Source organism: Artibeus jamaicensis, unplaced genomic scaffold, assembly GCF_021234435.1.
Source record: "Artibeus jamaicensis isolate MK-2021 breed Jamaican fruit bat unplaced genomic scaffold, CSHL_Jam_final contig_471, whole genome shotgun sequence".
NCBI classification, from domain to species: Eukaryota; Metazoa; Chordata; class Mammalia; order Chiroptera; family Phyllostomidae; genus Artibeus; species Artibeus jamaicensis.
Genome location: NW_026521850.1, coordinates 9,461,673 through 9,488,564, shown reverse-complemented (window position 1 = coordinate 9,488,564; position 26,892 = coordinate 9,461,673). Strand labels below are relative to the sequence as shown.

Genomic DNA, 26,892 nt, shown 5'->3' with positions numbered 1-26,892 from the left:
TTTTATTCATGGTGGCGTACGCCCTTGTAATGATCAGCTCTGGTCGATGTGCTTACCGCAGCAGCCCCGGAGCCCTCGGAGAACAAACAGGAACCCAAGGTGCCAGCAGTTCGACTGCCTTATTAAACACCGCCAGGATCCTAACGAAGACCAACTGCTGGAAAATCTCACTGTCAAATCCTCAAGGACATTGTCAGTGCACAGCTAACTGCATATATTTTTCATTTAAAATACTGAAATCCAGCATTGTGCCATTACAACAGAGGGGAGGGGCGCCCACGCCAGCGGCCATTCTGTCAGCTGCCTCTTCAGAGCTCCAGATGTTAGAGCCAGATGCCCAGTGGGGTTCGGAGCTCAGAAAGGGGTGGCCGAGACAGGAACCAACTCTCTGAAAATGCAGCCCTGCCTTCAGGGTGAAAGGCTGAAAGTTACAGGGCCCCGGTAAGAGTCACTTGGATAGTCAACCCACTGGTTCCCTACTGAAGCCAAAGCAAATCTGCATAATTAGAAAACTTGCCCCACCCACCAACCAGCCATTTTCCTGCAGGTACAACCTATTACATCCTGCAACTTGGTGCTAATCAGCCTTCTGCTTGGCGGCAGACCTTAAGACATCTGTAGAAACACACGGCCACAGTGAGTTCCACACCTTGGCAGAAATGCTGTGTGTCAGGGTGTCCACCTGCAATCTCACCACTTGCCTCAACTCAAAGGCCTCAAGGTCAGTGGGCAGGAGGACCCCCTTCCCTCCAGTGGTCATGTCTAATGCTGATGCACACAGATGGATGGAAGCCAATCACTTGGCAGGCCCTTGGAGCTTTTGGTGGTTGCTACACCAGGTGATTTGGTTACAGCTGCATATACTAACATACTAATATATTTATCTTGTAAATATGTATTTATACAGAGCCTCTATTTCTATACTCTAGCCCTGGTGCACCAAGACACACTCTGCTATTTATTTATGGGGTCCTTGATATAACAGGCTGAGCTAGCAACGCCTGTGTATAGTTCTTGTAGGTTTGCAACAAACTGTAAGTGGTTGGCTAAACAACTGGATGTTCTCCATCCATCACAGGCAGAGGCTTGCATTTCAACAGTCTGCCCGTAAACTTGGTTTTGCATAATACTGTACATCATCTTCAGCAGAATTGACCTGGGAGGCTATATTGCTGGCAACCTGGAGACTGGGAGCCATAACATTCCACATCCTGGGATGGGGGTGAGGAGTAGAATAAGTTTTGGGTTCCCTGGTTAAAGAACCCAGAGAGAATATGAAAAGGAGGAAGGCTGGCAGACAGCCTTGGGGCAAAAACCAGACAGTGAGGGTGGAAGTCACTGGACCCAATTTCCTCGGAGCTGGTCATTCTGTCCCTCAGCAGAGCCCTTCCCCCCGAGTTGCAAGGGGAGGTGGCCACCCGCCCTGTGCACCTAAATGGCACCTCAGATCCCATTAGTGTGCCGGCTTGGGGAAGAGACATGCAGCCCGTGTCCAGCCTCCTGCCATTCACAGTGAACGTCCATAGCTCCCACGGATGGCATCCAGCACCTCACAGAATTTTGTCCAATGGTCTCCTGGATCTCTCTCCAGTTTTCCCCTCATCATCACCCCCAACAGCGGCATCTGAGGTCAGGCTCCCACTAGCTCCTGCTTGAACTTTAGCTGCATCATTAGAGGTCTTCCTGCCTCACCTGGTGGGGGCCCCCGAGAATGTGATCTCAAATATCATTCCCTCAAAAATCCTCCCTCACTGGCTTTTCAACACCTGTAAGATGTTTCCAACTCTCCCAAGGCCTCGCCATTTCATTGCCCACCTCCACAGTCCAGCCCCTGGACCTTACCAGCTGCCTCCTGGCTTCTTGCTTCTCCACTCTAGTCTGAAGAGACAGACTGTCCTACACTTCACACATCATTCTCTTTACCTGGAATGCCCCACTGCTCTGGCTCTGCCTGATAGACAACTCATCCACCTGAGATCCAGATCTCAGATCCTCTGAGAAGCCTGCCCTGGCTCCCCCAGACACCCTTAGGGCTCCTCCAGCCACTATATTTACGTCCATTAGTCTTTCTCTTTCTATATGATTGGTTAACTGTCTCTCCAAGACAACAACTGCCACAATGGCAGGACCACATCTCATTCCTCTGTGACCCTGGGGTCTTGGTCAGGGCCTGGTACCTGACATGCCTCATTATATGTTGAATATAGGAATTGATGAGGGCATAAAAGAATAACTCGAAGTTTCTGCCTGCTTAAAAACTCCAAGACTTCAGGATTTTTAATCACCAAGATAGGAGAAGGGGAAGAAGAATTCTTAGCTGGTCTCATGGTTTGGGCAATGGAAGGTGTTTGGTAGACAGCCCTGGGGCAAAAGCTTCCTTCTCTCCCTCCTGGTCCCTGTTGAGAACAGTCCCTTGCTCGGCACACCTGGAGAGTCACTGTCCCCTGGCCTTGTGCTGACTGCTACATTCTGCCTGACCTCTCAGGGCACCACCTCACCCAGGCTGGGCCTGCTGCCCCTTTGGAAGTATCCACGGTCATCCTCTCCAGGAAGTGCAGACAGGCATCTACCTAGGTGTTTGGGACTGGGGCATCTCTGGGAGGGCCAGGAGGTGGCTGTCACCAAGGAGTCATGTGGCTGATGGGCAGTAGCATCACAGAAATTCAGTTTAAAGGGCTTGCAGGCAATGTGAATCCCCCATCACACTCTGCATTTTAAGTGGGATATAATCAACGATCCGAGAGTCTCTTATATCTTCTCTTTTTGGACTTTGATTACATTTAAAAATTCTTTGCAGTATAAACAAAATGAAATACATTGTTCCAGAAGATATGGAACTAAGCAGGCTGACAGTGGAACTAGCTGGGTAAAACAATGACCTAGGTTAGGGCCTCGCTCAGTGCAATTTGAGATCAAGCACCAGGAGGCTGGCAGGTAGCCCTTGCTGCCAGGGGCTTCTGTCACTGCCCAGCTCTCCCAGGGAAGGGGAGCTGGGGGTCAGGTAGAAGCAGCTAGGGCTTTGAATCTGAATCTATCTTACCAGCGGGAAGGAGGGGTTTAGGGGAAGGCCCTAGACTGTACAGAGAAGTGGGGCAGTCCGAGTCCCACCTGAGAATGCAAGTCCCAGAGTCCCATCAGAGTCTGGGGAAGATAACGTGAGAGAATGCAAACCCTACTGCCCAGCACCCAGCAGGCATTCAGAAGGACAGCATGAATATTGCTGTCACTCCTGGTCCCCGTCCTGTATTAAGCAATTCCAGGCTCTGTTAGGTTTATTCTGGGGAGAAAGCAAAGTTTCAAATCCAGGCAGCAGCCATGAGCCTTAGTCAGAGGTGAGTCAGAAGCAAAACAAAGTGACCTTGGCCTCCACAGCCTTCCTAAGCCACACTGCTGGATTTGAAGCAGGCCCCCAAACACTGGCAGCCCCAACCAGATGCCTCAGGAACCAGGTAGAGCTGACGAAGAGGGCTTGATGAGAGAGGTGGAGTGAGGGGAGAGCCCAGGCTCTGGCATCAGACAGACATGGTTTGAAATTCTTGCTCTGCCACTTACTGTGTGACTTTGAGCAAGATGCTTAACCTTTCTGAGCATTAGCTTTCTGGAATATAATAACTGCATTGATTGCACAGGGTTGTGGAGATGATTAAGTGAGATAATACTTGTGGAGGGGCCTGGCTAACACACAGTAGGTCCACATATAGGAAACCAACTCAATCCATCTGACCTCTCCTTATCCTGCCATCTCTCGGTCCTTGCCGTCCCTTCTCCTGGGCACTGTCAGGTTGATAATTTACATAATGCACAGAAGGGCTCAGGGACTGACGGGGCACACTGTGACAGACAGCTCCTGGTGCAGCAGTTCTGTGGCCACGGCTTGGGGTTCCCTGCACAGTCACCAACACCAACCTGACTCTCCCAGAGGACTGTGCCTGCGGGATATAATTTATGTTCAATACTCTGTTTTATTTCCCCTTCCCTACTGTGATAAACTCACCACCTTTGGCACAGAGAATTCTAATCTGGGGAAATGCCTCCTCTGGTCTCGTTGAATCAGATTTCCTGCTCCTGTCCTGCTGGGCTCACTAGCTCCCTGGCAGGGAGGGAGCTGGGTTCTGAGCTGCTGCAGCATAGACCTTAAAAGGAAGGCTGTTTTTAGGGCCTGGTCAGTCCCCTGACAAAGAGACCCCATGTCGCACTGCTGAATAAAGATGGGCTTGGGGACACAGGAGGCCTGTCACTCACGCACAGCACCACAGACATGGGTCCTAAAAGGAGCGCAGCCCTGCAGAGCACAGCTGTCTTCTGTGGGTTTCTCCTGCTCTGTGACCTCATGGCTGCTCCTGGCATGAGAAGTGGGCAGAACTGCCTTCACCCTGTCCCACGATTCACCCTTTCGTGCGCTCACCCCCTCATCACTCAGTCATCCCTAGATTCTCAATGGCTAACTCAGCTGTGCTGGCCCTATGAGGGTCCTGAGGTCATGGAGATGAAGCTGACACTTTCTCTGTCAGGGACAGTGGGTCGGGCACAGGGACAACGCTGGTCTGGCGCAGGGAGAGCTTGGGGGGGGGTGGAAACTTAAGGCAGGCCCTGGGAGGTTGAGGTGTTTATCAGGTGGAACAGAAGAGCAAAGACATACCTGGCCACGGAGACACCAGGAGCCGACTGGTGTCCAGGTTCCACCTGTGCTCAACGTGCCTCTGGCCTGGAACAGGAGCCCAGGAAGGGCAGTGACATTGTGTTGGGGACTGGAGAAGAGGAAGGGACTCTGCTCACGGTGGGGCACTTAGCAGTCTTGCAGGGTAAGAACTGCCCAGAAGTGGAGGATGGCAGGCACCTCCAGCCCAGAGGACCCAGCTGTGGGGCAGGGTGGAGATGGGGGCTTCTGGCAGGACCCTGAAGGCTGGGTAAGTTCTCCTGACCACCAGGTGGGCCCATGACCAGGGGAGGGGATCCTGGAGAGGGACCGCATTCTGGAGGGCTGAAGGGCCCGCCTATCTCAGTATTTGCTGGTGTTTTTTAGTGTCCCCTAGGCCTCACAGACCAGGGGAGAAGAGTGACACGTGACCCAGGAGAAATGTCACCAAAGCACTTGGTGGGCCTGGGGCAGGTTTGGGGAAGACCAAGGACGGACAAAGACACTGGAATGAGGGAAGCTCATGGAACAGGATGGGTGAAGAGCGGATTCTGGGAGCTGCCAGAACAAAGGTGGTGCTTAGATAGCACAGGTATGGCTGAGCTCTCCATGGAGCAGAGTGCAGGGGAGCAGGTCAGATCCTGGAGGCACCCTGTCTAAGGGCAGGAGGGCCCAGCACAGCTTCCAGCTCAAAGCCCAGCTCAGACCTCCAGCTCTGCTGGACTCCACACTCCACCTCTGTGCCAGGCTCCAGCTGGACAGCTCAATTTCCATTCCTCTCTGCATTTTAGTAGGGCCTTCTGGAAGCTATACCTTGGGCCAAAGAAGTGATTTAAAAGGCAAGAATTCTGCAACCAGTGGAGAAAGCAGTGGGGATTGTGCGGGCCAGGTACAGGGAATTCTGGGGCTTTAACGAGAAGTCAGCTGCCTCCCCATCCTAGAACAGGCTAGAACTGCATGTATTTGGTCCCTCAGGCTCAGAACCTTCAGCAGGTATCAGAGATACAGCCAGAAGAGGGCTGCTCCCACCAGTCTAGGAAAAGGAGCTCTCTGCCTAGTTCTTGAAGCTGGTGAGGAGCAAGGGTGCCAATTAAACATTGCATTTATCCTGCACTGATCTCCAGCAAGGTGGTGGTGATGAGGTGCTGGGTACCTCCTGGGCAAGCTGGTGGGGAATCACTCTGAGGTCCAAACTGGGGGTGGAGTTTATAACATAAAGGGGACTTTGAGATGTCCACCCATGGCATGATCACTTGGCATAGATCTGGGCCTTTCAAAACCACCAGATGAATTCCCTCCGCCAGGATTAAATAAAACTACCATGGTGGGTGTGTGGGCTCCCTTAAGTCAGGGACCATGTCACTCACTCCTGTTTTCACAGGCATGGTTCAGACTAGGTTCCAGTGATTGCTGAACAAGTGACCTAGGCTCTTGGCTCTTTCTCCACTCCTGGGCTCTGGAACGTGGCTGACCTGCCACATTCCATTCCCAGAAGCTGTCATAGGCAACTGTGCCTATCGCCATAACCTGTGATCCCTGACCCTGACCTCCCTGCCATGTGCTGACCTGCCCCTGTTCTTCTTCTCCCCTTCTGTACAGGGTGTCCTGGTTGACCTCTGACCTTGATTCTCAGCCATGCATACTCTCTTGGTTCAAGATTCCCACAGCTCTGGGTGTGAAACCGTCTCTGCCATCAGCCCAGAGGACAAGAGGCTGGGATGTCTCCTCTTTGGCCTCCGTGCACCTGTGTCTGTTTGATCTGTCTGTACTTTTTTTTGGTAACAGCTCCCTGAGTTCCTTTTCAGGAACTCCCCTCCCTTCACCTCTTAGGTGTGTTTCACGGGAGTGTTCCTTAGGTGTGTGTTCCTGTCCACAGCACATGGAAGACTCTAGGCCACAATGCTGGGTTCTGAGGTAGGTGTATGATCAAATTGGTTCAATGAGTGAAGCCCATGCCTTGTGTGGAAGTCACTAGCAAGTGCCACTCACTTTCCTGCTGGTTTTACACCAGAAAGGGAAAGCCTTCCTGAGAATGGCACCAGTAGAGGAGGTAAAGCCAAGAAATGTAGCAAAAAGACTGGGCCTGACTGACATGATTTGATACCTAGATCGAGCCATACACGAAGCTAGTATAAGCCAACAATTTCCAAGTTCTCTTTTTGGTATTATGTCTCTTGCAACCCAAATAACCTAACTGATAGAGATCCCCAAGATAGGTCCTGCTTCTGGTCTTTGGAGCCAGACTGGCTCTGGACACCCCAATACTGACTGCTACCTGTGCTCAGTTTTCATCTTGCAGCCTACTCCCTCACACGCATGGGAAATACCCAACATGCCTTGGTGCCCAGTGGTGGGCTTGGTGCAGAGTCTACACCACATGTAGGATACCAGATCCTTGTCTTGGTGCCAGCTGAGGCCCAGAAGCAGTAAGGAAGGCCCCAGATCTGGAAGAAAGCAGGAACAAGGCCTTAACTGTGGCCCAGCGTCCTGGGATCCTGGGCCATCCACCCAGGCTGCTGCACTGGCCCCAGCACTACAAAACCAGCAGGAAACTGCCCAGATCTCGGTGCTGGGGCATGAACCTGAGCTCTAAAAATAAACAACATGGCTTTGAATCCTGACTGCTGCTTCTGAGCCAGAAAACCTGGCTAAGTCTCCATCCTCTCTGGTCCTGTCTCCTCCCCTGCAAGAGAAGCTAATACCTGAAGCCCAGGAAGGTGGCTGAAAGGATTAAGTGGGCTAACCTGTGGGACTTGCCTAGCGTGATCCCTGGAACTGGGACACAGACCCATTTTTCCAGGTCTCTGTGCTGTATCTGGAGCTGGGAGAGCAACTCATCCTCACACCCCTCCCTTCAATGCTCTCAGGCCAGCCAGATGCCCAGCACAGAACAGATGCTCCAACTGTTGTTAAACTGCTGAGACCCAGAAGGAGGGGGTGGCTCTTGGCTCCTGGTCCTTCTGCAGCCATGCTTAACTTGTGCTGCATGGAGATCAGGTGGTGTAGCTTTGAAAGCACATGGCTGTCTTGAACCTGGCTTTTTACTTGGCTGCTGACATTTCTCAGCCCTCCCACGGCACATCAGAAGATCCACCCTCAGTGCTGAACTCCCTGTGATGAGAGGAATACAGTAGTCCCTGCTTATGTGTGGGGCACGCATTCCAAGACGCCCGTGGATGCCTGAAACCACAGACATTACTGACCCCTGTACATACTGTGGTTTTCCCGTGTAGACCTACCTAAGATAAAGCTGAGTTTATAAACTAGGCACAGTAGGAGATGAACAACAACTAATAATAAAACAGTACACTTATAACAATATACATATTAGAAGTTACATGACTTTGGGGCCATTATCAAGGAAAATAAGGATTACTTGAACACAAACACTGTGATACTCTGACAGTCTGTCTAGTAACTCAGATGCTGCTAAGTGACCCAGGGGCCCACAGTGCGCACAGTGTGGGTGCACTGGACAGAGGGGTGACGCACTTCCCAGGCAGAATGGTGTGAGAGTCCATCATGCTGCTAAAAATGGATGCAATTTAAAACTTAATTGTTTGCTTCTGGAATTTTCCATTTAATATTTTCAAACTGGAAGTGATCACAGGTAACTGAAACCATGGGTAAAGTGGGGGACTACTGTACTATCTTAGAAAGCAACACTGAATGCTTAATCAGAAACCTCCAGAATTTTCAACTCAACCCTCATGAATTTCTAGAATCTGATTTCTCTTTTTCAACTGGCAAGTTTTTCCTCCTGAAATGGAAGATGGCTGCACAGAGGAGCAAACCCTGGTTTTGTTAACCTTCTAGCAGAAAGTTGTTTCTGAGCTAGCCCGGGCTGTGAAAAAGTGAGGCCGACATGGGAAGAGAGGCCCAGCCAGCCAACCCTGCCAAACAAACCTGCTGTGAGAGACCATGCTGCTTTGGGTAGTGGCAGTGAACAAATCAAAACCACACTGGAGAAACACTAGCCAGGACTGAAGGCAGAGCTGCCTACAGTCACCTGCAGCTGACATAAGAGCTGATCCCAGAAGGAGGAGAAGGAGGAGGAGGAGGAGGAGGAGGAGGAGGAGGAGGAGGAGGAGGAGGAGGAGGAACAGGGAAACTCCCAGAGTGCAAAACATGATGGAGCAGAGAAGGAGCGATGGGAAAGGGGAATGGAGTCTGGAAACAGAGGATGGAGTGGCGTGCAGAGCCCTGCTTGTGGGCTGTGAAGGCATGGTGCTGGGTCAGGCCACAAAAATGGCCGGCCTGCAGACCACACGGCGCGCCTGCTCACACTCACGCCTGTGCCTTAACCTCCCGCATGGCCCCTCCTGTTCACTGTCCGAGTCAGACTTGGGCACCACTATCTGCTCTTCCCAGGGCATCTCCTGGACGTGCAGCCAGCATCTCTCACTCTCTGCTGGATAGTGCTAGCCCCCCTGGGCTTGGGTGCTGTTTCCCACCAAGAACTGTGGGGACGAAGATCAGTTTCAAGTGTGTGCATGTGGGAGGGCTGCCGCTGGCGAGGGCAGGGTGTTCTAAGAGCACTGGCTGGCTGGGAAGCTATTCGGTGGGTGACTGGCAGCTGGCTCCCCTTCTGCCCACTGGAGAAAGAGCCTCATGCTGAGGGCCTGTGCAGATGGATGATATCTCACTCAACCCTTATAATGAATGACCTGTGATGTGGGTGTTATTACCCCCACTCTGAGGATGAGGAAATTGAATTCACTGCGGTTGAGTAACTCACTGAACATCACCAGCTAGTTAGTGAAAGAGCGGAAATTTCAGTACAGGGCTGCCTGCCTCTAAGACCTATGCTTTGTCCTCTCTACCCACGGCCTCCACCAACCTGCCTCTCAGCAGTCACGTGTTTGGGGGCATGGGCTGTGTTGGCTTGCTCTCTCGGGAATGGTCTGTGTGAGTGTGTGCAGGCGTGTGTGCAATTTTTTGGCCAAACTGTTTAAAAGCAAGGTTCAGACACCATGGTATGTCACCCCCAAAACACTCTGGTGTGTGTGTTACTCCTAGCAATAAAGATAAACTCCCAACAACCATGGTGTTGACTATACTTCCATCATACCACCTACATCCCAGTCTACCTTCAGATCTTCCAATTAGCCCAAGAATGTCCTTAAAACTTAAAAAAAATCCAGACTGTTTGCATACTCTGCATTGGTTATGTAGCTCACTGGTGGTCTCTTTTATAGTTTTCGGCCCTTCTTTTATTTGATGTAATTCAGAAGATGCCAGGCCTCACCTTCCCTCGACTGCTCCCTCCCCAGCCCCCTTCTTCCCTGGATAACCTGTCCCCAGACCATGGGGAGGCCCCAGTCCTCCCTGACCCTCTCCCCACCCCTTCTTTCCTGGGGCATACATGTCTAGACCTTAAGAGCTCATAAAAACACAAAACAAAATGAGACAGGATCTAAATTCCTATAATACAGAGCAACTTGGAAACAAAACCCTCATTTATGGAAAGAGATTCGGAAGTAGCTTTTGGCTACTAATGGAATATTCATTCTTCTTCAAATGAACAGAATTATAAGCCTAGCAACTAAAATACAACCCAAAAAACTGCTGATCACACAGCAAGTACTTAAACAAAAATCAACCACTAATCAATTTAAAAATCCACATCAGTGAGTAAAACCCTGGATGTTTACTGACTGCCAGGCGCTGTGGAGAACTTTCCAGAGGCTCCTGCTCTCACGGGGGAAGACAAGCACGAGAGCAGTAATGATGAGGCTGTGGGAGACGTACTGTGTGTGCCCAGCTGCGGCACCCAGCCCCTCGCAGGGGAGTCGGCAGGATTCACAACGCAAACGGGCTGCCCTGAGTGGGGATGGGCAGATCATGAAAGGGCTCATGGGCCCCCCAAGGGTGAGGATGAAATCTCTAGGGGAGGCTAGGAGCAGGGAGGTGACACAGCCGTTCACGCACGTTACAGGCAGACCCCACAAGGCGGTGTGGGGAGTGCTGTGGGGGTGAGCCTGGGGGCCAGTTAGGAGACTGCGAAACAGCCCAGGTGAGTGAGAATGCAGCCTGAACCAAAGCTGTGATAGAGGCAACGGAGAGGACAGGTGAGCAGTGTCCAGGGGGCAGAAGGGAGAGGGTTTGAGCTGGGGGAGGGGAACAGACCCAGGCTTCAGGATGGAGCTCCCTAGGGTAGGAGAAAGAGAAGGAGGGTGAGTCTGGCAAGGAGCGCATGTTCAGACTACAGGCCTATGGCCTGAGGCATCTGAGATCTTTGGATGGGTGATGGCCGAATTGAAGGGAACCGTGTGTGACTTCCGAGTTCAGTGGGGCAGCAGGAATTTCTCAAGGCACTCAGAGCCTTCTCAGTATTCACTGGCTAGCCAGCTTTTTTAGCCCAGTGCCAGACTGGCACTACCTGACCTGGCTCATGTCTGTGCTGGTCACGGACTCTCCAAGATGCAGACAAGCAGGACACCGCATTCCAGGAGCTACTACTGGTGGAGTCTGCAAACCACTCAGTCCCCGATCTCTGGTACTGCCTGGTCTGGGCTTTGGTTTGACTGGCTTTTCAAACTTGACCTTAAAAAGGTTTAGAAACCTTTGCTCAACTAGGAGACTAGAGGAACCCACTATTCAGAATCTGCCAAACTAGAAGGCAGGTAACTACTCTGCAGGATTAGTCAACTGGGGGAAACACAACCAAGGGGCTCTTGGGGTGGGTCTGCCATGATGTTCTCAAGGGAGCCCCATCCTCCCACTTGCTGAAAGGCCCAGCCCCTGGCTGAGGCCCACAGCTGGTCCATTTCCTGTAGCTGAGAAGCAGACGTGCTGCTGCCTGTGGAGTGGGGATCAGCTACTAACTCAAGCAAATGTCTCCCGAGCCTGCTTCCTTACCAGCTGACGGTGGAGTCAACACAATGAGCAGAGATGTGAAAGCACCTAGTGATCCCTCCATCTTACTCAATGCAGGGAGCAGAGCAGCTTCCAGTGGGGCACCCAGGCCCTGCAGGGGAGGACACTGCTTCCTTGTCCCTTCCACAGCCACAGAAAAGAGGGACTGTCGCTTCCCACCACAGGAGAGGAAAGCCTGGGAAATCCTTGGCTTCTCTCTGTGCCGTCTCACTTACTCCTGCCCAGAGGAGTGCTTCCCTGGAGAACTTCCTTGGGGCAATGTAAGCCCGCTCTAGTGTGTTGCAGGAGGTCACTGAGAGGACATGCCAGCTGACCCGAGAGCTGGGTGTGGGCTTTCAGAAGCTACTCAAGTCCCCACCCCGCCCCCCATCCTTGGAATGTGCACTCTTCCTGCCATTCCCATGGTGGGAGCCATTTTCAAGGACGTGGCCTTAAGAGACCATCTGGGTGGAATATGTGACCAAATCCCATTAGGGCCTCTATATAAACTTTTAAGATTTCAGTGGTGAGTGCGGAGACCTATTCGTCTCCTGGATGCCGAGGACAGGACTCGTGAGTAATCACTTCCCTTGCTTGCTAACCCAGCCACCTAGCAGTCTGGACAGGCCTCCTTTCGCTTTGCTCTCTCCCTGCCCTCTGTTATGAGGCCCGTGTGTGAACCCGGTGTGTGCCCTTCTGGCTCCTGCCTGAGTGCTGCCTGCAACTGTCCCCTTCTCCTGGCGGAGTAGCTCAGTCTTCTTAGTTCTGAGGGGAAGTCTGAGCAAGCCCACTTGGTTTCACGTCTAAATAGTACCCCCTTTCAGGAAAGAAGCCGGCATTTTTGTCCTTTGACTCTCTCCTATGCCTTATTTCATGATTCTGTACTTGAGAGGTAGAAAAAATGTTATTCAAAGCCTCTCTAAACCTAACCATTTTCCGAGGTAGGAATAAGTATTCTCCAAAAGTTATTTGAGAGTTTAAGTTCTGTGAAGAAAACAGGCATGATAAGGGTTCAGAGGCTAACTAAAATCCATCTGTTCTGCTCTTGTCTAGAACTATCAACGTGGTTCCTTACTGGCTCTGAGTAGCGTTATGAACGTCCACTTTAGAAAACAAATGTGTTGTTCAATTTGTTGAGCAAACACTTTTTAAGTATAGGGTCCAACTTGGGCCCTGGGGGTGAGGAGATTGCCTCTGAGGGGCCCTCGGAGTGTCCTGTGGTCACCTGTCTTGCTCTGGATTGAGACTGTCCATTTGTTGGTCTGTCTCCCTCTTAGTGCGACTCAAGGACTTAAAAAAAATATATATATGGTAGGTCTCCATACATGGAGGAGTAGATGCAGAAATAAATGGAGGAGGGTTACAGCTTCAAAGGAGGAGGCTCCAGTGAGGCAGAGGGAGGCAAGCCAGCACCTTCTCTCCCCTGGCAGAGGCTCCCCTCTCGCTGCCCCCTCCCCACCAGCCGCTGTCCGAGGACTCCCTGACTGATGTCCCCACGGAGCGCCCCTGGCTGGCTGAGTGGGCGCTGGATCTGTGAGGCCGAGGGACTGACGCAACAATCTCAACAGTTTCTGTCCTCGCAGACAGTGAAGGGTTCTTAAAGAATTAAACCCACAGGAAGGCATACTCAAGGCTGGACTCTTTCTGAGGTCAGTATGCATGGTCTGGCCAGTGCGAATGATTCTGATGAGACACACCAGCTTTGCCAGACACAGCAAAGAGCTGTGGTCTCTGCTTGGTGTGGAACCGCAGTCAGAGTGTCCTGTTTCTGTGATGGTGATGCAGCCCTGGGAGGGTCCCTTCAAGTCCCCGAGCTCTAACTCTGTGACCATAAAGTGTGGAGAAGGATCCCTTCTTCAAAGGGTGGTGGCAGAGATGACACGTTTCCGGAAGGAGAACATACACTGTTGGGGCTACATGAGTGGTTTAGGTGATACACGGGTGGTCACTTGAGTACATTTTTTTGATATGTCTTAGGAAAAACTTGGACTGGCATATCACCCCTATGATTCTGCCAATGCCATTGTTTAAGATGAAGCTAAAGTTGGTACAGATGTAGGTCTTAGTCTGTTTAAAGGAAAATGTCAACCAAAAAGTAGCACAGGTAGTAGAAGAGTGTGGCAAAATTTCTGAAATGGAACTCAGAAGACTGTCCTTTGAAGAGTGTGATGTCCCTATACTCAACGCCTGCCAGCAGCAGGTGCTCTTGAGACGCGCCTGTTCCGGCCCAGAGCCAGACAACCCAGAGCCTGGGGAAGGGCTGAAGGACGACCGAGCTGGGGGCGGCACTGGAAAGAGTGAAAAGAAAGGGCCTGTGGTTCCTGGCCCATCCCCCCGCAGCTAATCCGTCAGCTAATGAAGAAGCGGCCGGCACCAGCGAGCTAGCTGGCAGTTCACTTACAGCAAACTGATTAGGAATGTTCAACCAACAGCAGACTGTAGACCTTTCCAGAGAAAATAAATAGAGTGTAGACTGTATGCAAATGTGTTTGTCACTTTGACAGCACGTCTCAATTAAGGCATCTCGCGGCTGTGGGTAGGCTCTGCGGCTGCAGCTGTAAGGGAAAGCCCGCTGCATGGCTGATACTCGGGGCTTGACCTTAATCCGCATGCATGCATTAAAAACCCTGCCTTCCTGTACACTTGCATAATGCTGGCAGCCACGTGAGGGAAGTGACAAACGGGAAAAAAAGCCACTTTCATCCTCTCCAGTTTACAGACCTGTGAAGGCACAGACAGCTCTTATTTCAACAGAGTTTGGGGTGGCTTTTTTAATTGTTTATCCCCCACCCGCACACACACACTCTTATTCTGCATTTAGCTGGGAATGACATGAAAGCATCTCTACTTCTTGCTGAAATGGAAAGAAGGTCTTTCTCCATTTCAAATAGGGCCTCCTTTTTTGTGTTTCGAAAATGGAATGTTTAACACCATGAAGTCCCTCTCCCCCGCCCCCTCTTTCTCTGTAATGGGCTCCAAACTCCAGCGAGGGGCTCTTTTCATGGGAAGGTTCGTGTGTGCAGGAATGAGGACAAAGGAAGGCAGGAAGCTGGCGCTGGAAAGCCGTGCTGGCGACCACGGGGGCTGGGCTTTCAGCAAACCCAGCCAGGGAACTGGGGCACAGGTTTCTCCAGCAGGGCCTGAGCCGTGAGGAGGCAGCTCCTCAGGGGTGCACACACAACTCGATTTGAGGATAATCATTAAGCAAATGAGCAGTGCCCCGTGGATGCTTCTTTCTTATGCTCTATTTCAATTTTTATGACATCCCTTTTAAGTGTAAAATCAGGAAAGAGGGGAGTGAACCTCTCCAAGTTTAAGATGTATGAATGTATAATCTAAAACTATTGATTACAGAGGAAGATTCTTATGTTTTAACAAACTCACACCTTATAATCACAACCCACAGCAACAATTTCCTTAGTTCTCTTCATTTCAAAATAGCTCTATGCCTGCCACATAATGGGCACTTGATAAATGTGTTAAAAAAGGAATTTTTAAGTGTATGCTTCTGGTTCCTTCATGTAAAAATATAGTAATCACATTTAAAATAAAATCATAAAGATTATTTTTTAATCATGCTTCATCTAATAAATGGCTAAAAAATCAGGTGATTTCAGAGTAAATAACCTTGCAGTCTTATTACAGTCAGATCTTGCTAACACCATTTCTTATAAACCAAGAAATCATGACTTTTATGAATCAAGAGAGACAATTCAAGAGAAGTAGGGGAGTGAATATGATCTTTTTCAACCAAAAATGTAATCACTGATAAGAAATGGGTAAAAAAATTTCAGTTTCTATACAGAGTACAATGTTTTTACTTAAGAGAAAAAAATCAAACAAAAAGACAATTTTTCAAATCCTCAGGTCGTCGAAATAGTTGGTTAAAAAATCGGATCTCTAGAACTGCATTGTGGGTGTTTAAGAAGCACGACTCCCGATATTGATTTTCAGGAAGTACATTAATAAAGAACTCCTAATTGATTTTTTTTAAGACTTCGCTTGTTGCCTTTTATTTGAAGGTGCAAAGAAGGGTCTGGGATGCTAAAGTGTTCTAATGAGATGCTTAGCTAACAGAGGCACCTTAAACAGAGTGCCTTGGGGTGGGGAGGCAGCAGCTGCATTTAATGACTTCATTCAAGAATTCAGCTAGTTTATGACCAGAGCCATGCTGTCTCTGCTCATAATTTTTGAAAATTCACATTCAGAACATGTTTGTATCATATAAACATTCGAAGATGTGCAAACTCCATGGAGTTATTTTGCCAAAGAGGGCTGAAATGAAAAAAGCCACGGCTTCATGTGCCACAGCTTCTGCTGAAAAGCAAACCAACCCCAGACTGGTTAAAGGGCCAGGCTACATACCTGTCCAAAGTGGACTGTGATTGGCCTTCGGTCTTCCCGGAGCTTAGGGTCCTTGGCCTCCACCAGGGGGGACGGTGCAATCTTTGGTAGCTGCTCTTCGAAGGTGGGGACACAGCCATTCTCTGCGATGTCCTGCAGGGAAAAGCCAGCCAGGGGTTGGTGTCAGGGTCCTGGCACCTGCCGTGAGCAAAGGTGGTCCCTCCAACCCCAGAGCTAAGCGCTGGGTCAGGGGACTCCCTCTGGGACATTCACAGCCTATCCTCCTGCTAGAGATGAAGGGGCTGGAAGGATAATGTGGCTGTTTGACCCATAAGGACTACAGAAACCTACCCCATACACATTAAATTACAAAGACAACATAATAATTTATAATACTGGGGGGGAACCTTTCATCCTTCTACTTTACAGGGCTATTTTCATTTTTATATATTCACTTGGCCACATGCAGACATTTAAAAATTACTTGCAATCACAGCTCGTGCATAATTTTACATTCTATTTTTTCCTACTGTATTATAAGCATCTCCATGGTGTTGCATAGTCATTACAATGATAATTTTAATGGATGCATAATATTTCATTAAATGGCTATACGGTAATTTAATAAACCATTCTACTACCATCAAGCGTTTAGGTGGTTGCTTTTCCCACTAACCACCACAGTCGTAAACACTGCAATTTTTCTTTCTTTTGAATTATTTCTTTAATGGAAATCCTTAGGAATGAAATTACTAGGTCAAAAGATATAACCATTTTTAAGGCTTTTTATTCACTCTACCAATTTGCTTTCCAATTTACACCAGCAGCAGCACTGGATGCGTTAAGAGTTTCATGGTACTCGTTAGCCTTATCGTTTAAAAAATGTATCGCTAATTTGAGAGGTGAAAAATGAGACCTCATTGTGGTTATTTGAGACCGAGGCCATTCCTCCCACATTTGCTTACCGGGGGGTGGTGCTGCTTGTGAAAACCATGTGCTCTTGCTCCACTTCTTAGCCCTACCCTTTCTGGCAGACAATGAAGAGACTGAAGTCTGAGTTAGGATTCTATGACTTGGAGAAAATTTAGGGTACCAAGGTAATATTTTTAAATGCAGAAATTTATGTTTAATTTGAGCTTCTGATGAAGTCAGATTTTAAGGAAAGGAAAAGCCCCAGTGTGCAAAAGGCAGGTCATGGCCTCTTGGGCCAGTGCTGGCAGCTGACCAGACCCACAGCTCTGGGATGTGTGGACGGTGCCCACTTTTGCCACGAGGACTGCGTGCTTTATTCAAGTCCCAAAATTGCTTCAATCTTCATTGAAGCATGGCAGAGACAAAATAAACAGGTAAGATGCATTGAAATCATTATTTTTTTCTCCAAGTAAAAGTAACTCATAGAAATAATAAATACAATTTGCAATTCTTCTAATTGCAAAAATATACATTTTGATTAACAAAACACAGCTCTGGCACTCATTAAATTCTGCATATAAGGACTTAACCATTGGTTACTTTTAACTTCTCAGCCAAATAGAGATGGTGGCATATGGTGCAAAGTGGTCCCTTACTGAATAATAATGTATTAGGGATGAAACATGTAACATCTGTGAACTTCAATCTCCATATCTGTAAAATGGGGATATGATAGTTACGAAGTATAAAGGGTCATGTAACATAAAAGTGTCTAGAGCATTAATAATGGTCTGTGCATGGTACTCAATAAATGTCAGGAATTGCTGTGTGTATGTGTGTGTTAAGTCCGCCCCACACACCCAGCTGCAGACTCTGTACTGCTTGGTACCAAAGCAGTGGGAGGAGGACCTCTTGGTTTTGCAGGCAGGGCTTACGTCAAGTGGCCCACAAGCCTCGGCCTGGCTGAGTGAGGCTCAGTGAGGAGGGAGGTTGCCGACAGCCAATTGGAAATGGCTCTTTTGGAAAGAGGCCTCCCCTAAGGTGCTCAGGTCAAGTGGAACAAAGAGGGTTGGAGCTATTTCTGTGCCAGAGAGTAACAAAGGGTTAAAGGGGCATTTTGGATCCAGTGGGTTTACTTAGACAGACATAAGAGGTTGAATAAAGCCAACCAGTAAAAACAAAAGAAACGAACTATTTTTGTTCAGGAAAAATACTGCAAGTGTGTGTGAATGATTGGTTGAAAAAAAGAAAGGAATGGAACAGTAAGGCAACATGGTAAGAAAATACCGATGATGATAAAAACTATACGACAATAGCTATTTAAAAAAAGGTATGTGGTAGTTTTGGGGGAAATGTCTTAGTTTAAGCTTACAGGTAACACCATCTCCTAGTTTTGTTTTTCACCACCTACTAGCTGTCTGATCTTTGCAATTCACTCAACCTCTCTACAACCTATTTCTTATTTTTACAATGGGAAGACCACCTCCTGCTTGGGAAACTTCAAAGCCACTGGGACAATGGGTTAAATGAGATGAGATGTGAGGAAGCTTTGAAAAATGTTACAATACTGTGCAAACCGAATGTTAGATCCTTATTCCTGCAACATGGGAAGCACACCATCTAAAAAGAGCTGCCCTGTGGTGAGCGCCTCCTACTGGCAGGCACTGTTCCAGCCCCTTGACCTTCACATTTAGTTTCCACAAATACTGAGAGGTAATAGGAATATCATGCTTTTATAGGAGAGGAAACACCATGTGGCTCAGAGAGGGCGACTTCCCCAAGGCTACACAGCTAGAAAGTAGAAGAACCCAGAGCTATGTGATTTCTGGCATTTAAACCCTGTCAACCTTAACAATAGCACAACAGAAGGTTTTCTGAGTCCAGAAGGCACTCAGCAAGTCAGCAGCTGTGATCTTCTCAGAAGCCCTGTCTCTGACATGAGCTCGCGCTGCCACGCCTCATGGTGTCTGGGCACACACTTATCTTCTTATCCCTGTAGACTGTGAACTCCTTGGGGTTTGGGTTCTCTGCCCCAGAGCCTTGAACACAGTACATGCTCTCCATCAATCTTTGTAAAGCTGAGTTGCACATTTGGAAGGCAAATGTGTCCAATATACAAATGTGCTTGTGCGTCAAAAAAGTAGTGCAGCACATTAATTTTATTTAGTTAGAAGACTCAAAGGTGCGAAAGGCTTCTTGCAAAGCCCCAAGGCTATATCCCCACCAATTTATTAACTTCTGCATTATTTCTTCTCCCTAGGGAAGGACAACTGTCTCCTCCCCGGAGAGCTGAGTGTGGGGGGAGCCCCAGTCAAGGAAGATATAGGGCTGCTGAGCGTCCTTTACTGTGTCTGTTAGCAGAGGTCTTAGGCAGAGCAGGGATCCAGTAATGGCAAGTCTTGGGACCCATGAGGAAAGAAACTGGCCTGAGAGCTCACTGGGAAGCTGCCAGTACAGAGTATGGGGGAAAGGCAGCAATACAAATACAAACTCCTGTGGGAATATAAATTCGCAATTTATATCAAAACCCTCAGAGGGGCATGTCGTCTGGCCCATTAATTTCATTTCTAGAAATTTATCCTGATGAAATAATTCCTGCAAGGTTTTATCTATGAAGATATTTGCCTAGAAAAAAAATTGGAGCTTAATTGTCTAACAATGGGATTGATTAAGTAAGGTAGCTGTGTCCCTAAGGTGAAAGTTTATGTACCTATTTAAACAATGACATGTGGAAGGAAGTTAGCGGTCTGGGAAACGTTTAGCATATAAGTGAAAAATGCAGGTTACAAAATGAGATGATTTTCTTTTTGTTGTTCTGATTTGTTGAATTTTCTCTTCAATGACCATATTTTTGTTTACAAATAGGAAAAAATACTGACCGTCACAATGTCATTTTAAAAAAGGAAAACCAAGGGACTTCTGCCAAGATGGAGGCATAGGTGGATGTGCCGTGCCTTCTCACACAACCAAGTTTAGAGACAACTAAATATTAGCAACAGAAAACACAGCCAGAACACGGAAAATTGAACTTTTCGGAAGTCCGTTAACAACAAATTCTTCAGCCTGACCAGTAAGGGGCAAAACCAGCGGCTGGTGAATCGGGGTTGCACAGGAAAACTCGGTCAGACAGACTCAGGCGTGGAATCCAGACGTGCGGAATCTAGGCGCAGGGTTGGACCTAGTGAGTGACCGCGTGAGCGACCAGGCAAGCGACCGTGGGGGAGACAGCGGGGGAGCGGTGCTGCGTGTTGACAGTGGTCACGCATTTGTGTGCGGGTGGACAGGCGAGGGAGTGAGCGGTTGGACCGGGGCCCGGTGGGTCCCCGCGGCAAGCGGCAGTGGAGGGCGCCGCCATTTCCCTGCTCTGACCTCACCTCCACATACAGCGACATAACCCAGCGACTCTGAGTGGCCCGGCCCAGGTGAACCACTTCAGGCCCTGCTCCTCACCCAGATGCGAGAAACAGCAGAGGGGGTCGCCATTTCCCCGCTCTGACCACGCCCCCACATACAGCGTCACAACCCAGCGACCTGGGAGTCCAAGGCGCTGCTTCTCACACTTAAAGGGCGCGAACAGACCAAAAATGGCACAAGAAGATCTCAAAGCCCCAGAACCTATAGATCTAAGCGAGGAAGAAATAGCAAAACTCTCAGATGCACAGTTTAAAACACTGGTGATCAGGATCCTCACAGAACTGGTTGATTATAGCCACAAATTAGACAAATATATGAAGGCGAAACTAATTGAAATGAATGGAATCGCACAGGAAACCAATAGCGATGAAAAGGAAATTGGGACTCAAATCAATGGAGTGGACCAGAAGAAAGCAAATAATGGCCAAACAGAAAAGAATCAAGAAGCAAGAATTCAAAGAAATGAGGAGAGTCTTAGGAACCTCCAGGACATCTTTAAATGCTCCAACATCTGAATTATAGGGATACCAGAAGGGGGAAAGGCACAGCCACCAGTGGAAAACTTATTTGAACAAATAATAAAGGAGAATTTCCCCAATCTGGCAAAAGGAAATAGACTTCCAGGAAATCCAGGAAGCTAAGAGAGTCCCAAAGAAGTTGGACCCAAGAAGGAACACACCAAGGCACATCATCACTACATTAGCCAAGATTAAAATGAAGGAGAGAATCCTAGAAGCAGCAAGAGATAAGGGGACAGTCACCTACAAAGGAGTCTCCATCAGACTGTCAGCAGATTTCTCAAAAGAGACCTTACAGGCAAGAAGGGGCTGGAAAGAGGTATTCCAAGTCATGAAATCCAAAGACCTACATCCAAGATTGCTCTATCCAGGAAAGTTTTCATTTAGAATGGAAGGACAGATAAGGTGCTTCTCAGATAAGATCAAATTCAAGGAGTTCATCATCACCAAGCCCTTATTATATGAAATGCTAAAGGGACTTACCTAAGAAAAAGAAGTTAAAAAAACATGAACAGTGAAAGGACAACAAACACAGTTATTAACAACCACACCTAAAACGAAAGCAAACTAAAAGGACAGCTAGATCAGGAGTGGAAACATAGAAATGAAGATCTCAAGGAGGGTTAGCAACAGGGGAGTGGGAGGAGGAGAAGGGGGGAGAAGGTACAGAAAATAAGTAGCATAGACAGTAGATAGAAAATAGAAGGGGGGCAAGAATAGCATGGGAAATATAGAATCTAAAGGACTTGAGACACATGGTCATAAACTAAAGGGGGGGTAATGGTAGGGATGGGGGGGTTGGGTGGAGGGGAATGAAAGGGGGAATAGAACAACTGTAACAGCATAATCAATAAAAAAAATTAAAAAAAAAAAAGGAAAACCAAGAAGCTGACAGGATGGATAAATCTGTTCCTTCCAAGGGTCACACAGAAGGATGGCCCTGGATGAAGCTGTAGGTTAGAGGCCACCACTGGGTGGCACATCTCTTCCCAGGGGCTCTGGGGCTCTGCTCGGAGCACTGGGCTCCTGTAAGTTCCCATCCCTTGGTAAAGCAAAGGGGTGAGAAAATAATTCAGTTCCTATCCCTTCCCTAAGAATTTGCTGGATCAAAAACTGTGCCTGAGGTCTAATCTCTACCTGTGTGTGGAGAAGGCAGGGGCAGCATTTGAGAAGTCCTTGGAAAGAGCCCCCAGAAGCCAGGGGGCAGGAACCCAGAGGAGGAAGGGGGCTCTCAGTGGCCTTGGGTAGGAGTGGGGTGGGGGCTGGACATGGAAAAAGCTGAGGAAACAACTTCATGAGGCACAGAATGTGAGTAGAGTGTTCCCAGACCAGAGGAACTAGACGGCACAGCCTGGTTAAGGAGGGGTGGATGACAGTGGGCCATTCTGAGGAGGTGGAAGGTGAGAAAGGTTTTAACCAGGGGAGTGACTCGGCCAGAGCTGTGCTCTAGAAATACTTGTCTGGTGGCTGTGTGGGTGGCCGACAGGGAGGCGGTCCTGTGCCCGCCATGTTCTCGGGTGTGCACACAGGGTGTGGGCACACTGGCTGCTCCAGGTGTGGGGACATGAGAAAACGGACAGATGGAAGCTCTGACTCACTGAGTGGCTACTAAGTGTTGCTGTTTAAACTCATTATTTCTTTTAATCCTTAGAACAATCCCACAAAAATCTATTTCTCCTAGTTTACAGATGAGAAGAACTAGGTTCAGAGAGGTCAAGTAACTTACTCAAGGTCACACAGTATCTTATACAACCAGCGTGGAATCTAGTTCATCTGCCTCAGAAGCCCAGATGCCACACCACAGTGTTGGGGATTTAAAGAACCCCAGGGGTGTAGAGTGGAGGCCTTATCATCTCTGACTCAGATTGCTGGTTTCCATTTTCAGATTCGGGTAGAGCCCTTCTCTTCCGGTCTACTTCACACCTCAGCAAATGCAAATCAGAACATGAATACTGATATCAAAACAGGACCCAAAGTTGGAATTTCTGTGATTGAGTCTGGAGACTGGGAGCTGACAGCTGTGTGGTAAGGTGTGAAAATGTCTGTTCAACATGAATCTACCTTGATGTCCCTGCCCCACACAGGCGTACTCACTGCCTTCAACACACTAGGGGACATCTGGCCAGAGATGCTAACCCAACAAAGAATTTGCTCCTTTTAGTTACAGAAACCAAATCAACAAGCTTGATGAATCTTTTAACGATCAAAGATTTAGAAATTTTAAAAGGGGCTGTGAAATGGGACCATTTGATGAGATCATTTTGACACTGGAAAAAAAAAAGATAATTTTTCAGGGATTCCCCAATAGGCCAAAAGAAAAACAAGACACCCTTAAGTGAATCTCTTAATGCTCCCTGCAGGTGAGGAGGAGCGTGTGTGCAGCCACTGCTTTTAAAACAGGGCATTCTGCTGCCAGCCTTGCATGGCACTATGGCTGGACAGTCCGCTGACAGTCCCCAGCCCACCAGGCAGTCGTCCTCCGCAGGCCAGGTCTGGCAGGTGATGCTCAGGAGGGCAGCGCTCTACGCTCCCATTAGAAAGTGATGCCATGGCAGCATCTTTGCCATTTCTCTGCTGCCTGATTTTGAGCAAGTCAGACTTCAAAGGAGGCCAAGCTGTAGAAGAACTTGACCACCTTGCTCCATTTATCCAGAGAAATATGTTACCCATCCTTCTTTTTTGTTGTTGGGCTGAAGCAGAGCAGGTATTTTGTTGTTGGAATATACACTACAGTATTCCAACTATGCTGCAGCTATACACTATGCTGCACTATAGTATTATGACAATTATTTGCCAGTGGTCACATGGGTACCCTGAAAGCTCTTGCTTCAGATGCTTTGCAAATCGGCAGCACAAATGAACAAGGGTGGAGAAGGGGCCATGCTCAGTCATATTAGGGATGGACCCTCCACACACCATGGTGACCTCCCTACAGGTCAGCCCCACATTTTCTATTTGCAATTCAAACCCAAGGCGAGGGCACAGAGGGCAAGACTGTGTTCTTGATTATATCTGTGAGGTCACCATTGCAGCTAGAGGAGGCCAGGTGGCAACCCAGTACATTTGAAAATTGGATCTTTGTTGGTAACTGCCTCAATTTCACAGCAGAAATGCAACTTGAGATGTCTGCATTATATGTATTGGGGAAGCCACATAGATTGTTGCCATATAAAGGGGAGGGGGAGGAAGAGAGGGGGATGAGAAAGCCAAGGAAATATTTCTGACTGCAGTGAGAGAGGTCAGATGAAGCCAAATCCTACATTAGCTCAAGAAAGGAAGCTGGCAGCCCTGCAGAAGACTGAGTCCTGCCTGCACTGAGCAGCGCTGGAGTCTCGATTACAGAAGAGCCCCTCCAAGCGCAACTGCAAAGTATCAGGTCTGGAGAGATCCGTAAGACCGAAGGGGGGAAAGTGAAAATTGAAAAGGGTGCACTAATGGATCTGTCAACAGCCCGATGGTGACAAGCCACGTTTCTATAAAATGCCTTCACCATTTGTGTCACCTGAAACGTCCTGACACTCTCTATAGAACATTATCTCCTGAAGTTATTCTTGAAAAGACTGGCAAGGGGAAGGGGAGAAGGGGAGGAAAGAAAATCTGCTTCAGACACTATCAGGGGAAGGAAGGACAGGGAGATGGCACAGAAGAGGAGAGATCTAGATCGTTTAAATGAACCTTTGAACAACAGTATCAAAAACCCTGAGCGTTACCAGTTATTTGCAGAAATGTTACATATCACAAAAAGGGGATTTTCTTAAAGCTCACACATACGAGGAGGGAGGCAATGGCCTGCGGAGAGCAGATCTGGCCAGTGAGGCTCATCTGTCCTCTGTCGGAAACGGGAGCCCTTTCTTTGCTCACTTCAAGTAAGGGGATCTGGTCATTAGGAGGGAAATCTGGCGAGAGAACTCTCCCCTCCCTGCCACTCCATTTTATACCTGCGATCCAATTCAGTTCCATGCAACTGGGGTAGGAGGTAAAAAGGTGTATTTAGGTACTGAAGGATTCCAACTGCCAGTCTCTGGCAGGGTACAGCAGAACGCAGTTAAGGTCTCTCTGGATTACGTTACAAGATTTTTATTTCAGGACTTGAATTTAGCTGCTAAAACTTCACTCTCAGCTGAAACTAAGAAATTAAATGCTTAGTCAGAGCAAATTATTTTGCAATTAAAAGAAAGGAATCAATTCCTTTGACCATTTCAAGTTAATTAGAGGTCCTTTCTGACTTCATAAAATTAAAACTGCTTTCAATTTTTTAAAAACTGCCAACATAGACCAGGGCTCTTATTAGAGTGGCACATTTGTGGTGAGTGGGATAAATGAAGGAAACGATTCCAAACATCTTTCAGCAAACGGACCACTTGTTTCAGGAAGGCAGTACGAAATATTGTAGTGAGCAGAGCAGAGATGCAGACGTGTATGGATCTGGAATCTAATCCTGGCTGGGCTGGGCTCAGACAGTATAACCTGTGGGCAAAGGACTTCCCCTTTGAACCATGGTTTCCCTACACATGAAATGGGAATAATACCTTGCTGGGTGGTTAGGTAGGAAAGCTCCTAGCCTGGACCATCCTGAGTGCTTAATGAAGGGTGGCAGCAATAGCAATGATGATGGCATTCGTACGAAAATGGCCTTTCTGGTGTATTAACTTCCCTGCACAAGGCTAGAGAATCAGATAGGAGGACTTAGTTGGTATGTAGCCTCTTTGATTTTGTACAATTTTAGTGCTGGTGTATTAACTTCCCTGCACAAGGCTAGAGAATCAGATAGGAGGACTTAGTTGGTATGTAACCTCTTTGATTTTGTACAATTTTAGTGCTGGCCCAAGAAGACAATCAAAGCCTCTCCCTGCCCCGCAAGAATCTCAGACATGAACTGTGGGGTTCCTCGGGGTCAAAAACCACCACTGTGGGAAGAACTTGCGTGTCCTCCTGAAACCCTCCCTCTATGCCATGTCTGTGCCCTGTGCATGCCGGAGCCATGGCAGTTGCTTCTCTGGAGATGCTCTGGGTTCTGGTTATGACCAGACCCAGGCCGGCTGTGGGAGGGAGTGGTGCTGAGATGGAGAGACTGAGCCAATTTCTGCAGACCTGGGGGCACCCTGGGACTGGTCGAGAGGACCAGGGACAGACCGACAATAGTAACTCTAAACTTGCTTGCCTTTGTGGGTTTAAGCCAGAGTCTAATGTTACTTGAAGAGGTTTTTTTTGTTGTTTTTTTTGTCTGGGAGTATTTATAACGGTGCGAAAACTCCCGGACAGCTGGCAATGCATTTTGAAGGGCGCTAACCACACTGTATCAACCACCCTCCATTGATCGCATCGCACTTCCGTGGCCGAGCGCTCCAGACACGGCACTTATACATTTTGAATAAGAACTTCAAGTACCTTTTGCTTCAAGCGGTTTTTCACCTCTTTTATTCCCATTTTTGCATGATCTTTTGCCTGCATGAAAAATTAATTTAAGTTAAGATTCCTGTTCTGTTTCCAGCAGGGACTGTGCTTGATTTCAGTCTGTGGTGAATCACCTTCTCTGATTACTATAAAAAAAAGAAAAAATGGGATCATCAAGTCGAAAACATAATGGCTCTGAAAATAAATACAATGTTAAAAGATTTTTAAAAATCCCTTAAAGAGGCCGCAGAGATTTTATTTTCTGCATTTTGATGGCACAGGTTCCTACCGCCCCAGAACTCCTGCTTTCCAAAACCCTTCTTCAGCTCTCTGCAATTATTTATCTCAGCAGCCTGATGACAGCAACCAGTAAGAGTAAGCAGCAGCTTTTCAGGGTGCAAGATTCAGGATGTCTATCACATGTCACCAGGGCGGGGCCTCAGGGCCAATTTCCTGGTTAGGCTGAATGGCCTGAATGGACACATTGCTGGGGTTCTCTAGTGCCATTTCTTAAATCTCATTTCCACAGACACCCTGGCTGTTTGTCATTTTAGACCCGTGTGGTTCTGTTGGCAGCCACCTAACCCATTAAAGCAACTACAATTTAAGCAAAGAAAGAATAACATTAAAAATGGAAATAAAACAAAACCACTCAGTTAAGTGGCTCAGAGTGAAATCAGCAGGCAAGAGAAACCATGAGAAACAAATACTTGAGGCTTGTGAGAGGTGGAGCATCGGGAACTGACGGCTCTCCCACTTTCATTCTGCTGCGTGCGTGAGTTTCGCACACAAAGCGTTTTCCTGGAAGGGCAGTGA

General features: G+C 48.2%; 1 protein-coding gene across 12 annotated transcripts in view; it reads right to left on the bottom strand.

Moving 5' to 3' along the window:
* The window catches only part of DENND1A (DENN domain containing 1A), a 497,055-nt gene that overhangs the window by 35,168 nt on the left and 434,995 nt on the right, over positions 1-26,892 (bottom strand). For 11 of the 12 annotated variants that reach the window (XM_037164241.2, XM_037164477.2, XM_037164323.2 and 8 more), the window contains 2 exons: positions 26,071-26,127; positions 15,860-15,991 (listed from right to left, as the gene is read on the bottom strand). In XM_037164241.2, the coding sequence (XP_037020136.2) occupies positions 15,860-15,991; positions 26,071-26,127 (189 nt within the window). The remainder of the gene's footprint in view (positions 1-15,859; positions 15,992-26,070; positions 26,128-26,892) is intronic. The other variant, XM_053667804.1, reaches the window with a different exon arrangement.